The sequence below is a fragment of the Vulpes vulpes genome, chromosome 6 (genome assembly GCF_048418805.1).
Source record: "Vulpes vulpes isolate BD-2025 chromosome 6, VulVul3, whole genome shotgun sequence".
Lineage (NCBI taxonomy): Eukaryota > Metazoa > Chordata > Mammalia > Carnivora > Canidae > Vulpes > Vulpes vulpes.
In genome coordinates, this window is record NC_132785.1 from 6,499,713 (window position 1) to 6,515,900 (window position 16,188).

Below are 16,188 nucleotides of genomic sequence, written 5' to 3' on the forward strand. Positions count from 1 at the left end.
CTCTCAAAATATCTTATTGCATGTCCTCACCCTTCTATTTGTAATGATGTGAGATGATAAAATGCTAGTGATGAGATGAAGTGAGGTGAATGACATATGTGACATAGCATTAGGCTGTTGACCTTCTGATGATGTGTCAGGATCATCTGCTTTTGGATCATGGTTGAACAGGGTAACTGGAACCACAGAGAGCAAAACCACAGGGGGTCTGTAGGCTGTGGGGCCTACTGTAGGTACAATGAATACATAAATAAGCTAGCTATGATGTATTAATGCTAAGCCTTTCTCATCTGTTGAAAAGCACCCCCTTAAGAACTCCAGCTGTGGAATACTTTGTTAATCTATTTGGGATTATAGTGTTTTGTTTTTTGACTCTTGAAAATACCTAATTAGAGTACAATTCTTGAGATATTTAGTATTCAGATCTTTTTCTAGTTTGTACTTCTTTCCTCTCATCATCCCTCATAATGTGATATGTGACCTCCTCAATGTGATTATACTATGAAATACTGTGGTAAGCTATTGCTTAAAAAGTATAGTCTTCAGAACTCAAAGACTTTAGGACTTAAAATCTATTGGAAACTTAAAAATAAAAAAAAATAGCTGCCCACATAGGCTTATAAAGTACTTTCGTAGTTAGTTGATACCTCTTGCTAGATGGCACTTGCACCCCCTGGACTTCTTTTAGATATCTTTTTTCACTTCTTTACATTTTGAAAATCACAGATTTGATGGTTAAATTCATAGGTTTTCTTTTCTTAGTCCAAACTGTTTTCATTTCTCACTTGTACAGAATTGGATATATTCCTAAAGTAGAAGGGTTAGCTTGTCTTTCTTCTTCAGGCTTTAAAAAAAAATTGAGTCTAAATGTTGTTAGGTAATGGAATAACGATTCCTTTTCAGCTGTTGGTATATTTCCAAACTGGCTGGCAGAGCCAAGAGGAAGTGAAGGCTTTAAAACACTAACTTTGGTTGGTTGCTACTTTCTTAGTGCTGAGACTATAACCTTTGTTGGTTGATTGATAGAGAACAAGAGAGCACAATCCTCGTTCCACTAACAGGTAAGGAACCCTTCTGATAACCAGTTGGCGTGAGAGAGAAATTACCAGATAACATTTTTTTCTTAATTTATCCACAAATATAACATGTCCATGAAATACTATACTGTGACTGTGTTCTATACAAAAGGAATGTGCAGCACCTTTCTATTTAAGAATAAGATCTGAAATTTAATAGGGATTTATCACTCTGTACCACAAAGTACAATTACCTATTTTCTACTTACGTTAAAGTTTACCCTGCAGTCCCTGTAACTTTAAATACATATCTGCCTATCTTACTCTCCTTTCAGCTTTTCCTTGATCAGATGCTATGTGCTTTGACTTCTTTCTCTTATTTACCTTATTCCTATAATAAAGTAAACTATTTTCCAGTGTCTTTATCATCATCTATTATTTGGGTATATCTTACTGCTTTAATTCCTGCATTATAGCCATTAATGATTTATTTCCTGGTCCTTCTTGACCCCAAACCAAATGATCATACGATTTAAAAAAGATTTGGAGATTGTATTCCCTATGTCCACTGTTCTGCCCTCCTACTTTTAAATATGAGTGCTTGAAGATTGAATCTTTTCCAGGGACAGTAGTCATAGCTTGATAAAATTTAGGTTTAGCTTTGTATTGCTGTAATATGGGACTGTAGTCTGATTAATTCTTTAAATTACTGGAGACTTTAAAACAAGAACAAATTCAGCTTCTTAGACAATTCCCAAAGTTTAGTAATATTTCTGTTAATATGCTTGATTATTCTGTTTCTCCTTTTCAATCCATCTTCTTCTCTTTGGCAGAAGATTAACTGGGACTCCTCCTTTGATATATCTGAGGTTGAGTGCCTTTCCCAGTCCCTTTAAGACAATTGTGCTCTTGTTTCTAGTCCTAATTTATCATTTTTTTGAGTTGGTCTTCCACTCGAAGTCGGGTGGTTTGTCACAGAGAATGTTATGGCTTACACCACGATAGGTCCCTTCTTAATAGTTACTGAAGAATTAATCATTTGTGGTGACAGATTAAGTTCAAATTAAGGAGGCACTAAAGAAAGTATGCTCAAGGGTAGCTCCTTTTTATCCTGAGGATAAGTCATTACAAACTCAAATGACCAGAGAATGTAATTTCTTAATAAGAATTTTTTCTTAAATCTATATTCAGCTCTCTATTTCAGTGCTTCTCTCCTACCAGAGGTGCAAGGAGTGATCCTAGAACCACAGATACAGCCAAGACCACGGAGAGCTTTTGACGTCAGGGGTCCACTTTCTCCACTGAACCCTTGGAAGCAGAATATCCAGCTTCTGGAGAGAGTGGGAAAGGATAATAAACAAGTGGGTGCTTTCCATTATTTACTTGGGTTTATTTATAGATTGGAGTGTCCTTCCATTGCCCATTTAATTCTATTGGGTTCATTATAAGAACCAAGTGGGGCTGCAACCTGTTTATTTTTTTTTTTCTAAGAATGCTAACTAGTGCCCATTCAAAACAGATACCTAACAATTTATTTAATTTTCTCTCCAGATAATTAAAGCAGTGGATGATTTGGGCACTAGATTTGGTGACTGCTTGTATAGTCCACGGGAATTTTAAAAAGGAATGTTTGCCCATTTTAACCTTTAATGGTATTAGTGGACTTCTAAGTGCTCTTTTATATTCCAGTAATTAAGAAGTTTTTGTATTTCATCTTTGGGCAAGCTGGACATCTGAACTGTCCTAATTTATGCTGTCTGATGTCCAGGTGTTATCCTACTCTGTTAGAACTTTTTGGTCTTTTTCCTAACTCAAACTTTAGGACTTCATATGAATTAGATCTTTTAGAAGATACAATGATAGTACCTTTATGGTTTTACTGTCAAATAGAGGCTTCATTCTTTAATAAGATGAATGTGAATGATTATAAGTTTCAGGATATATTATCCCTGAAAGCTACGTTAAATATATACTCATAAGTAGTTTCCCATTCCCTAGGAATAATGTTATTTGTGGCAAAAGAGCCTTGTCCTAGATGTTTCCCATGGCATTAAGATGGTTTTCTCTTAGTTTCTTTGATGCCAAGGGTAGGATTTGATTCCAGGAAGTTCTTATCATCTACAGTGGGTAGAACGTGAACTTTGGTGTCTTTGGCAAGTTTTCATTTTTCCTTGGTGGATTCCTTCTGTGACTCCAGGTATCTTGATAATGGGAGACCGGTTTATTTGTTCTCTAATTGCCCAGATTTCTTTCAACTGGTAAACATCATACTTCTTCAGCAAAAGGAACTCTTCTAGCAGAGCCTTCATGGATGATATCTGTCACACATGCAGCACCTGCAGTTTGGAAGGCAGTGGTGAACGGAGCCACGCAATATATCTAGAAGACACAAGGATGAGAGAGCCACCTGTTCTTGTCATTTATAAACTTTAAGATTTACTCTGGTGTACTCTTGGTCTGGAAACGGAAAGGCTCAAATAATGAAATAATTTTTTCAGATTGGAGTTTTACATGGCCATGCAAACATTCCTTTCTATTCAGAAGACTGAAATAGAGGAAGTATGAGAGACTCCTTTCTTTTAAAAGCAGCTCTCTGTTTCACTTAAAAGATTTGTGGGATTGAAAAATCACCTTAATGAAGCAGGCAACCCCCCGCCCCCACCCCCCACCACCGTTTTTTTTAGTAGTATAGGAGATCCCAAAGACTTCTCAAACTGTTTTTTGTTGCCTGACACTGAAAAGAGCTAGTAAACAAAAGGTGAACTTAATTATTCCCAAATTAATGTTTAGTGTTAGGATACACTCTTTCAGGCTTATCTTTTTCTGGTCTTGAGCCTTAATTCTTATGTGTCAAATCAACAAAGATACCAGTATAGAGACATCTTTTGAGATCAAATAGGTTGGTCGGTCTTCTAAAGTAGTAAATATCTGTTAAATTTGAGGTATTGTTCTGCCTTGAAGTTTGAATGATACTGAAACGAAGAAGTGTTTTATAAGAGCAAAGGCTATTAGTAGTATTAGAATAAGCCTCTACATGTGAATAAGTGTTGCAAAATAGTTACCCAAATGGAAGTAGTTATCAAAATGTTTCTATTTTTCTCTTTGGTATCTATTAGTCAGTCAAAAGCTATTAAAGAAGTTTTTGAAAGTTATTTGATGCTGCCAGTTTGTTTTATTTGGTATAGTTTTTTGGAATAGAAATTCTAGAATCCTTAATATGGGAGCATCTAAAATGTTTTAGGAATCTTGAAGGTCTTAGGAACCACATTTACTAATTTATAACTTGGCCTTTAGTCTTTCTTTCCATGAGACCTGTTTTTTGCCTCATTAATTATAAATTTTTGTATAGTACTTAAAAGTTTAAAAGATCAATTTGAACTAAAATTTCCGTAGGGAGCTCTGAATTCCCATAAATAATTACAGCTTTTTAACTTGATTTGTTGCTGTTAAATATGAATAAGACAGTCTTTACAAACACATAAATTTAAAAATACCCACCATTTTAGAAAGAACTCAGGGGAAATGAAAGTGAAATTTGCTTGGAAATTAAGTTGAACTCTTTGAACCACAGTACCAACCAGTTTATGGCCTGTGCGATTATAAGCCTTTTGTTTCAGCTTTAAAGATGAAAAGTGATTTAATCTCTTAACCTCATGCTTTGATTAAATTTTAGCTCTGTTCCTTAAAGTGTGCAAAAGAAATGTAAGTGCATTTCCATTTACCTCGTGCCACTAAAAGCTATTTAAAAGTGAAACTTTTTGTATATTAATGTGAACTGATTTGTTTATTTAAACTTTTATTTTGATACATTTTCCTTTCAGATTTTTTTTATATTTCGTGTCACTATGCAATTCTATATTTTTCAGTGTTTATTTTATGATTATTAGTATAAGCTAATTTTTTTCCTAGAATGACTAATTGTGTAATATTTGTATTATGTGATCATTTGAAAACTAATAAATATTTTCTCCATGAAAAAAATGCACTTACTGATAAATGGCTTATTTTGTTTCAGGAATAGACAATGAAAACAACAATATTTTTAAGTGTATTTTAATTTTATGTGTCGTCCTCTAAGTATTTCTGAATATATATCCTATTCTTGTGTATGTTAATCTTTTTTGAAAAAATTTTTAAAAAACTGTTAAATTAAAATGATTATTCATTGGGTCACCCAGTGCCAAATGTATGAAATAGGTGATCTATTTATTTAGTCTTTCTTCCCATTTTCCTGATTAGTTTCATCTTTGTTTCCAGAAGGGGGTTGGTTTCTTTCTTTTTTTTTTTTTTAGATGCCATTTTGGTGTGTCCATTTTGCAAACCATTAAAACTCTCGAGCAAATATTGTAAATATCAGGAATAAACATGGTCAAATCTTTTAAAGTGAGATTGATCAAAATATAAACGGAAAGGTAAAACCCGTTAAAAAATAGCATATAATAGACAAATCCTCGCCTTAGAAAAAAAAAAAAAAGCATTTGGAAATAATGGCTGATTGGAAAACTACCCAATTCACTAGAGCTGTTAACAGGAGACGAAAAATATTTTATATTTTAATGTTCTGTTTGAACTGATAATCATAGAAATTTTAAGAGTCTCTTGCTTTTAACTTTATCAAGACAACATGGAAAAGGGTAAAACTTAGTTTTTATGATTATAGCTACATAAACTTAATTGAAGCCACTGGAACAATTTACCTTTTCTATGTAGTTTTCTAGAAGCAAGAGGGATTTTCCTTTTGATTAAGAAGTGGACTCCAAAAATTAAAAATCAATGTTGGAATGGGGTCCTAGACAAGAAATAAAAGTTGGATTAATGACAACTTGTGGATTAAAATGAAACAGTTTGGCTCCCCAAGGAAATTACACTCTGAAAAAATAAAAAGGAAATTCTGATATACAATAGTTACTGTTTGGGGGATAGCAGGAAGCTAAAATTCTTGGCCTTATTACTCTGGTAAGTTTGGAAAAGAAGTTAAGATTCTGTGGATAAGATTTTGGTTTTAGAATGAAAGCCATTAAAAGATTCACAGACCTATTTCAATGGAAGGCTATATTTTTTACTTGAATTCAAAAATTTTATAAGCTTTATACGTGCCTAAAAGACTGGGGTGTGGGGTGTTAAATAAAAATTTTGTACTAGAAACTTCGATCATAATGTAAAAATAATGGTGAAATGAGAGTTTTATATACTTTAATTTTTATTATGTGGACTCTTCTACACTTGTCTTCAAAATAAAAACATTACAGAATGTTAAACATGGCTTACCTTTATATCTTTGAGGTATAAGAACATAGGCTTATTGTTTCACCATCATTCATTGGATTAACTATAGTATAAAATTTTGTTTTGTTCTTTAGTGAGACAAAATAGCTTTTGTTTAAAAAAAAAGTAAATGTCACATAAACAATGTGGCTGACAAAGAACTGACCTTACAGTTTTTTGTAAATATGAGCTCAGATCTTATTCTTATTTTGCTTTGCTATATTGAAATAATTGGGTAAAATGTCAGTGCTTAGACATCCTAAGCAATTTTTTGCTTTCTTTTCATTCAGGTATTTTTACTTCCTGTTAAAAAGATTGCATATTAATATAGTCCTAAAATGTGAACGATTTTTGTTTTCAAAAATAAGCACATAGGTGCTCTAAAATTATTTCCACTAATATCATCAAGGTAATTAGATCACTGCAGTAAAAATGTTAGGGAACTTCAAAGTATGCTTCGGAATTTTCAGGAATTATGATCAAAAGAGATCTCTACTCGAGGTAAGGTATGGCATAGGTAGAAAAATGTTAAAAAATGTGTTCAATGAAATGTCTGATGGTAAACTACAACAGATATCCTTGGATTTTGAGACAGGTGTAGAATTAGGAAAATAATTTTTCTTACAATGTCTCTGCCAGAGAAGAGAAAAAGATAAATCACAGATTTGTTTTTGTAGGACTTTGGAATGCATTTAGATAACATATACCCACCCAGATATTGTTTCTTTGGTATACTTAGCCTCCTATGTGTCAGGGCATCTTTTATCTATGCACTCTCTCTTAGTGTTATCATCCACTTTTAATTTAGTATTTCTTAAGCTCTGAGCATTATTAAAATATTACAATTTGTATGGAAAGTGGAGTACATATTCCATGAGATTATTGTCTGGCTTCATTTTGCCTGTTTTTCTTAAGTGCTATCTAGAACTAGAAAACAGTTGTACTGAATAATTTTTATCTTGGTTTAAGAAATTTTGAGTTTTAAAAGCATTTATGCTGCAACTTAGGGGAATCTGTTACATAAGGCTTAAAAAATAATGTTGGCTAGCATGTAAAATCATTTGGAGAAAAACATGCTACTCTTCTCTGAGGAATATTAAGTAGGTTCACAGAGTAAAAGTGTTAGCATATACTATTTAGTACATCTAGAAACAAAGGAAAATTCAATATCCAATACAAATGATCTAGAAAAAAGATTTAGGTTTATTTCCCCCTAGAAATACGAGTATAGTTTATTCAATAGATGGTACCGTAGAAATCATAATAATCTTTTATCCTATCTTTTAATTCTTATTATAAGAATACTAGCTTGTGGACATTGGTGTTCAGTTAAAATAGTTCACTATCTATTCTATTTTCACCTTTATGGTAGCGCAAAAGATTGTGTTGGTGTGTAAACCTGAGATAAAACTCACTACGTCATGAGGTAGATGACCCCATATTTAGGATACTCTAATGGTGTGAAGTTGATCCATATTTGCTTCCGGGTCCTATTTTTTTTTTTTTTAATTACCATAGACCTTGTCTAGTTAGCACCCTTGTTTTATACAAAGTAATGAACATGCAAGGATATCTCCTGTATATCTGATATCACGCAGTTGATAAACAACTGTAGGACTCGGGTCTCCTGACCACAAGCTGCTGCCTTCTCATGTTGATCCTAGTTCTGGACAACATAGGTTGATTTCCTTCAAATATGACAGCCTTCAGGTGTTGTAAGATGGCTGTTTTACAGCATTAATTTCAAGCATGTTTTGTTGCGCTTATTTTTAAATAGATCAAGCACCTCCATTTTATTGCTCTTACTCATGTAACGTTTTGAACTCCGTAGAAGTCTTTTTTTTTTTTTTTTTAAATTTCTGAACATGCTTCAGTTTATCATTGTTCTCAATGTGTGACACCGAGCCAACACATGACAGGTGTGTTCCACCTGTTTGGCCTTAGAATACTTCCCTGTCACTTTGTTTATCCTTACCTATCCAGTAAGGTGCTTAATTTTGTACACAAAAATTCTATAGTGATATGCAAAATATTTTGTATCTAAAAATTAGGCTAGTAGTTAGTCTTCATGTACTGGCAAGTGTGTACAGTTCAGTGGGGAAAAAAAAAAGTAGTAGCTAAGGCCTTGAGGAGTCCTAGTTTAAAATGTACAGTCTTCCATTCTTTGCTTGCTTAGTTCTGGCTGAGATTAACTATACATTCCATTTTAAATGACTTGCATAATGTGAAAAATGTTATTTTTCAGGTGGTTCTTGCTAATTTAAGGGTAACCAGGCCCTTTGGAGCTAAACTGTTGACACGGGACTGACAATGAGAAGAAAATCAACTTGTGTTTAGTAACGTAATTAAAATTAGAAACCAAAAGCTACCTCAGTGGAAAGGTTTGGGATGTATCCCAACCAGCAGAAGATGAAGTAGCAGCCCTGGAAATCTGAGAATGTGGCCTACGTTCTAATGAAATCAGCATAGTTTTGAAATACAAGTTTGAATACTATAGCGATGTTTTAGCATAACAGCATTTTAAATTACAATGAAATAATTAGCTTTTTTCGCCCAAATTTTTAAATTGAGCTCCTGTAAGACACAAGGTGTTTGTTTAATGGTTGCATGGGCCTCTCTGGGTACAGGTTTACCTTTGTTTGAGAAATACCTGTTTGAAAGAGGGCATATTATCCTTCTTGAGTTAGAATTTTAGGGCAAATGAGGGAGAAAAGAACAAACACATGCCTGCTCTGTGCAGCTTTGGCCAGGTGCTTTATATGTATTTACCTAATGTAACCTAGCAGACCTGTGAGAAAGGTGACCTTTTTCATTTTACACACAAAGTTACTGAAGCCCAGAGGTTTCAGAATCTGCCCGAGGGCACATAATCAGTAAGCAACAAAGATGGCATTTGAAAGACCTGTCAAAATAGAATTTTATTGCACCATTGATTGCCGAATACCTTTGCCAAAAAGAATGCATGTTCTCAGGAACGTATTTTATAGAACCTCAGTGTTTAATGTAGATAAAAGGGATATTTTACTTAGTATGCAGTTTTTAAAATCCACTCTTTTTAAAAAAGAGTTTATTTTTACTTATTTTATTTACAGGAAATATTTTAGTTTTACAGGAAAATTGACCAGAAAGTACAGAGAGGCCCCCTCAACCCCCAATCATATACCCTATTTTCCCTCTCATATTTTACCTTGTTCTTAACCTCTCACTTTTGGGTTGCACATTTTTTGCAATTAATGAACTGATATTGATAGACATCATTAGGATTTACTTTTGTGTCAAATGCAATTTGGGTTTTGCTAAATATTTTTGTGTCTATGAGAGATGCTGATCTGTAATTTTCCTTTCTTGTAATGTCTGTCTGATTTTGATACTAGATTTGCCTCGTAGTGAGTGAGTGAGGAATTATTCCCTTTATTTCTTCTTTCTGAAAGAGATTGCAGAAAGTTAGTATCATTTCCTTAAATATTTGCTAGAGTTCACCAGTGAAGCTATCTGGGCTTGGTGCTTTCTTCTTGTGGAGGCTATTAACTGATGATTCAATGTCTTTAATCAGATAACCCTATTCAGTTTGTTTCTTGTGTAAGTGTTGATAGAGTGTATCTTTTATGGAATTATTTCATCTCAGGTTTTCAAATTTGTAGTGATAGGGTTATTCATAATACTCCTTAATAGCCTTTAATATCCAAAGGACTGGCTGTAATGGCCCCTCTTTCATTTGTAATATTAGTTGTTCCTTCTTTTCCACTTACTTGTTAGCCTGGCCAGAGATTTATCAGTCTTACTGATAAAATAGCCAGGTTTTTTTACTTTTTTTTTTTTTTTTTCTGTATTTGAGTTTTCCATCTCATTGATTTCTGTTCTAATTTTTATTTCTTCTACTTGCCTTAGGTTTATATTGCTCTTCTTTCTAAGCATTGTTTTTGTGCTATCCCAGTATTCTGATAAATTGTATTTTCATCTTGTAGTTTTAAATATTTTAAAATTTCTCTTGAGGATTTTTTTTTTTTTACACCAGTGTGTTATTTTGAAGTATGTTGTTTAATCTCCATGTATCTTGGTATTTTCATCTACCTGTGAATATTTGTTATTGACCTTTAGTTTAATTCCACTGTGGTTTGAGAGCATTCTCAATGTTGTTTCTATCCTTTCATATTTTTTGTGATGTGTTTTATGGTGAGTGTTCCATGTGAGCTTGAAAGGGCATGTTTTGTTGGATGAAGTATTTTTCAGGTGTCACTTAGGTCTAGTTCATTGATGCTGTTCAGTTCAACTGTGTCCTTACTGATTCTCTACCTCCTGGATCTGTAGTTACTGATGAGGATAGAACAGTGTTGAAGTCTTTAAGTATAATAGTGGATAGACTAATCCATTTTTAATTTTGGTTCTATCAGTTTTTGCCTCATGTATGTTGATGCACTATTGTTAGGTCATTGTGTGTTAAGGCTTGTTATGTTCTCATGGAGAATTGATCCTTTCATTAGGTAATGACTTTATTCCTGGTAACTTTTTCTTGTTCCGAAGTCTGCATTTCCTGAAATTAATGAAGCTATTCTAGCTTTATTTTGATTAGTGTTATCATGGCATAATATCTTCATCTTTTCACATTTAATCTACGTATATCTTTATATTTAAAGTGTGTTTCTTATAGACCCCCTTAATCTACATATATCATTATTTTTAAAATGAGTCTTTTTTTATCCACTTGGTAGTGTTTGTCTTTTAATTGATATTATTTCAGCCATTTACATTTAAAGCAATTATTGATATAGTTGGGTTAATATGTTTATAACTTTTCATTGCCTTTGTTCTTTTAAAATTTATGGGGCAGCCCGGGTGGCTTAGCGGTTTAGCGCCACCTTCAGCCCAGGGCTTGATCCTGGAGACCTGGGATCAAGTCCCAGGTCAGGCTCCCTGCATGGGGCCTGCTTCTCCCTCTGCCTGTGTCTCTGCCTCTCTGCCTGCCTCTCTCTCTGTGTGTCTCTCATGATTAAATAAAATCTTTAAAATTTATATCTTTTCCTTTTTTTTTCTTTTCCTCCTTTTTAAGTTTTTCTGATCTTGAGTATTTGAGTATATTCCATTTTCTCTCTTCTTAACAAACTTTTAATATGTTTTTTAGTTATTGCCTTAGAGTTTGCTATATACATTTGTAACTAATCTACCTTCAAATAATACACACCACTTCATGAGTAGAGTGGGTATCTTAGAATAGAATATTCTTGCTTTTTTCCTGCCCATCTAAGATTGCTGCCCTTTATTTCACTTTTCTATAAGCTATAATCAACAAAATATTGTTGCTGTTATTTTGAACAAATTGTTATATCAATTTAGAGTCTTAAAAATAAGAGGTTTTGTGTTGCCTTTTGAAATTACTTCTCTGATACTCTTCCAAAAGGAAATTGTGTAGACCCATGACCTGTATAATCTCTTTCCTCTGGAGAACTTATTTTAGAATTTTTTTCAAAGCAGGTCCACTGGTGACAAATTCCCTCCATTTTTGTGCGAAAATTTTCTTCTTAATTTTGAAGGATACCTTTGCTAGATACAAATTTCTAGATGGGTAGGGTTTTCTTTTTTTTTTTTTTCCCCTGTCTCAACACTTTAAATACTCTGTCTTCTTGCTTGTATAATTAAAAAATACCTGATGTAATTCTTATCCTTATTCCTCTGTAGGTCAGGTTTCTTCTCCCTTACTCCTACCTCTGGTTCTTTGAAGATTTTTCCTTTGTCTTTGATTTTCTACGGTTTGAATGTGATATGCCTAAGTATAGATATTTTGGGGTTATCCTATGTCATGTTCTCTGAGCTTACTGGATCTGTGCTGTTAGTGTCTGTTACAAATTTTGAAAAATTCTTAGCCATTACTTTTTCTTTCTTTTTCTTTTTTTTTTTTTTTTTTTAAAGATTTTATTTATTTGTTCATGAGAGACACACAGAGAGAGAGAGAGAGAGAGGCAGAGACACAGGCAGAGGGAGAAGCAGGCTCCATGCACCGGGAGCCTGACGTGGGATTCGATCCCGGGTCTCCAGGATCGCGCCCTGGGCCAAAGGCAGGCGCCAAACCGCTGTGCCACCCAGGGATCCCTACTTTTTCAAATAATTCTTTAGTTCCTTTTTCTCTTCTCCTCTTGGTATTCCCATTGTGCATATGTTGCATCTTTTTAAATTGTCCCATGGCTTTTGGATATTCCTTTTTCTCCTTCTCTTTTCAGCGTAGGAAGATTCTGTTGATACGTCTTTTAGCTCACTAATTCTTAGGCCATGTGCAGTCAGCTTATGAGCCCACGAAGTGCATTCTTTATTTCTGACTTTGTTTTTGAGTCCTAGTACTTCCTTTTGATTCTTAGAGTTGCATTACCCATCTGTTTCTGCATTTTATCCTCCTCTTCCATTAAAGCTTTTACTGTATTAGTAGTTGTTTGAAATTGTTGGTCTAGTAGTTCAAACATATCTTCCATATCTGAATCTGGTTCTGATGCTTGCTTTGTATATTGAGATTTTGTGTGTGTTAAATCTTTTAGGGTGCCTTATTATTTTTTTGTTAAGTGCTAGACGTGCTGTATTGGAAAAGGAACTTGGGCAAATAGGTCTATAGTGAGGTTTTATGTTGATCTGGCTAGGTGTTAGTCTGTTTATTGTTTGTTCTACCTATATGTGTCAGAAGCTGAAATTCCCTCTAATGTGGAATTTTTTTGACCAATCTGTTTTCTTTGGGATTTCTTAAAGATTCCTTTATAAATGGAATCTGAGCCTTTGCCATTCTTCTAGTAATTCCCTATTGATGTAATGGGTAGGGTGTGAATGGGGAAGTGCTTTGTGGTCCTATCTTTAGGTCTCAGTCTTTTAGTGGACTCTACTGTTGGCTTTCACCTTCGCAAGTGCCCTCCTTTCCCCTTATGATATACGAAAGGTAGAAAGGGTCTGATTTGGATACTTCCCTTTATCCATTTTGTTAGGCTTTGGTAAAATAATATTCCTTGTGGGCAGCCCTTTGTTAAGGAGAACCATATGCTCTGGGTATATTTCAAAAGAGTTACTTTTCCTTCTCCTGCTTCCAGAAGTAGAAGAGATTTTTCTCTGTTCTTTACCCTGCTAACCTGATGGGGCTTATGGAGATAAAATTCATGAAAATATAAGAAGCCCCATATGGTTGATTTCCCAGGGGTTCTTTTTTTTTTTTTTTTTTAAGATTTTATTTATTAATGAGAGATACAGAGAGGCAGAGACAGGCAGAGAGAGACAGGCAGAGGGAGAAGCAGGCTCCATGCAGGGAGCCTGACATGGGACTCAATCCCGGGTCTCCAGGATCATACCCTGGGCTGAAGGCAGCTGCCAAACCGCTGAGCCACCCAGGCGTCCCTCCCAGGAGTTCTTAATCTCTTAAATTTATGTGCTCTCTGTCTCTAGCAGTCAATTCCTTGTACGTTTTTCTACCCAGCTGGCTGCAGCGTTGGTTTCTCCTGGTACACCACCAGGTATACTGCTGCTGCTGTTATATTTGCATTCTCCGCTTTTGGAGCTGACTGTTGGTCCTGTGACCTCAGTTCTCTCTCATGGGTGGAAGGGGAGTTGTTGATTTTCACTTTAGCTTTTTTCTTGTTGTGTGCTCAGAAGTGACAACTTTTACTTGCTGGACTGGAGACTGAGAGTCACTGAGCATTTTTAAATGTTCGAATTTGCCTTCAATTTGGTTTGAGTCCTTACAGAAGAAATGGTGTTTTATTAGGGGACTTCTAAGCCATTACGGTTATTTAATTTGGTTTATTTAGTCCTATTTAGCATCTACTGACTAAATTTCATGCATCTTCCAAACACTGGTGGTAATTAAGATGCTTCTACCCTTGTATAGCTCTTTTCAAAGTCTTCTGCTTTTTTCATTGTCCTGTAGATCCTGGATGTATCTCTTGTAGCTTGTCAAGGACTTTGGCTTTAGTATTTTCTCTTTTTATGAGCAAATCTCCCTCTTTACTAGATCAGTAATATGTTTGGTTATGTAGTCATTTATCATCTTTAGAAAAGGAACTTTGATTCTTTCCCTACCCTCTGTCTTCTGTAATCTCTGTTCACTTTTATTGTCTACTCATAATGTTACAGTTTCTCAAATTTTATGTTTCTTTCAATCCATTCCAATCTGACTTTTGGCATCTAATACCACTATGACTGCTCTTGCCAAAGTCACTCAGTCCTTGCTGTTGCCAAACCACTACCTTTTTATTTGATCTTTTAACAGAATTCAGCATAATTAAACATTTCTACCTTCTGAAATGTCCTTTTCTTGATTTCTATAGCAACATATATTTTTGGTTTTCCTCCATGCATTTAGTTTTTAGTTGTTGTTGCTGGTCTTACTCTTTCATCCAACTATGGAAAGTAGTTCAGTGCTCTGTCCTTGAGCTTTTCCTTTAACCTCTTCTCCCTTTACACTTAGATAATTGATTGATTGATGCAATCTCTACACCGAACATGGGGCTTGAACTCACAGCTTCAAGATCAAGAATTGCACAGTCTTCTGACTGAGCCAGTCAGGCGCCCCTATGCTAGATAATCTTATCCATATTAGATGGCTTAATTTTGTTACCTCTGCCCCAATTTTTATCTCCCCTTACCCCCAGCCCCTCTCAAAGCTCCAGTCTTGATACTCACTTGGATAATGAAAAAATTAAAATGTCCAGTCCTGTACTATTTTTCTCTTAGTCTTCCTTATCTCAGGGGAGCGCACCACTGTTTATCTCATTATATGAAAAACCATGAAGTGATCTCGTCCTCATCTCCCAAATACTGTCTCCTCATTTTTGTTAGTCCAGTTGTTTGCTTTTGACCTTGTAAACTTATTTACAGCAGTTTTTTAAATTATTTTTTTTAATTTTAAGTAAATTCTGTACCACATGTGGGGCTCAAACTCACAACGCTGTAATCAAGAGTCATATGTTTTACAGACCAAGCCAGCTAGCTGCCCCTATTTACAGCAGTTTTAAGTTTACAGAAAAATTGACCAAAGGGTACAGAGAGTTATATTGATTCCCCCTCCCTCTTTCCCTACTAATATCTTGGATTTATTTTTAACATTTCTTGCAACTGAACCAATTTTGATAACCTTAAGGTCCACAGTTTACGTTACGATTCACTAACTGTGTGGGTTTTGCTAAATGCGTAATGGCCCATACCCACCATTTGGGTATCTTATGATACCCACAGGAATTCCACTGCCCTTAAAAATGCTTTTTTTCCTTAACCCCTTAAAAATAGTTTTTGTTCCATCTTCTCATCCTTCACTATTCCAATCCCTGGCAACTACTGATCTTTCCTTTGCCGGTAGTTTTGCCTTCTCCAAATGTCATACAGTAAGTAGTCTTTTCTAGTGGCTTCTTAATTTTGCAATATGCAGTTAATGTTCATCCTCCTTGTCTTTCTGTGACTTTATATATAGCCTCTTTCTTTTTATCACTGTCCAGATCTACCAGTTTATTCACCTATTGAAGTGTGTATTGGTTACTTCCAATTTTTGGCACTTTGGGGTGAAGTGCTGTGAGTGAACATTCATGTGCAAATTTTTTTGTGGACATAAATTTTTAGCTCCTTTGGAAAAAATATCAAGTAGTGTGATTGTTGGATCTTATGGTAAGCCTATGCCTAGCCTTGTAAGAAACCACCAAACTGCCTTCCGCAGTAGCTGAACCATTTTGCATTCTCACCAGTGGTCAACAAAAGAGTTCTTGTTATTCCACATCTTCGTCAGTGTTTTGTGTTGTTGGTGTTTTGGATTGTAGCTACTCTCATAGGTGTATGGTGGTATCGTTTTAATTTGCAATTAATTCCCTGGTGATATGATACCAAGCATCTTTTCATAAGCTGCTTATCCATTTGTATATCATCTTTGATATACAAATATTGTATATCATTATATGGC

General features: G+C 34.7%; 1 protein-coding gene across 7 annotated transcripts in view; it reads left to right on the forward strand.

Moving 5' to 3' along the window:
• TSC22D1 (TSC22 domain family member 1) overlaps window positions 1-16,188 on the forward strand; it is a 131,244-nt gene that overhangs the window by 30,148 nt on the left and 84,908 nt on the right. The window contains exons 2-3 of one of the 7 annotated variants that reach the window (XR_012001983.1): window positions 2,208-2,377; window positions 3,214-4,997. The exons of 2 other annotated variants lie outside the window; for them this stretch is intronic. Coding sequence is in view for 3 of the 5 variants with exons in the window: in XM_026017235.2 (XP_025873020.2) it covers window positions 2,221-2,464 (244 nt within the window). In the remaining 2 variants the exon portion in view is untranslated. Of the gene's footprint in view, window positions 1-2,207; window positions 2,588-3,213; window positions 4,998-16,188 lie in introns of those variants that run through there. 4 more of the 7 variants (XR_003237770.2, XM_026017236.2, XM_026017237.2 and 1 more) reach the window with 4 other exon arrangements.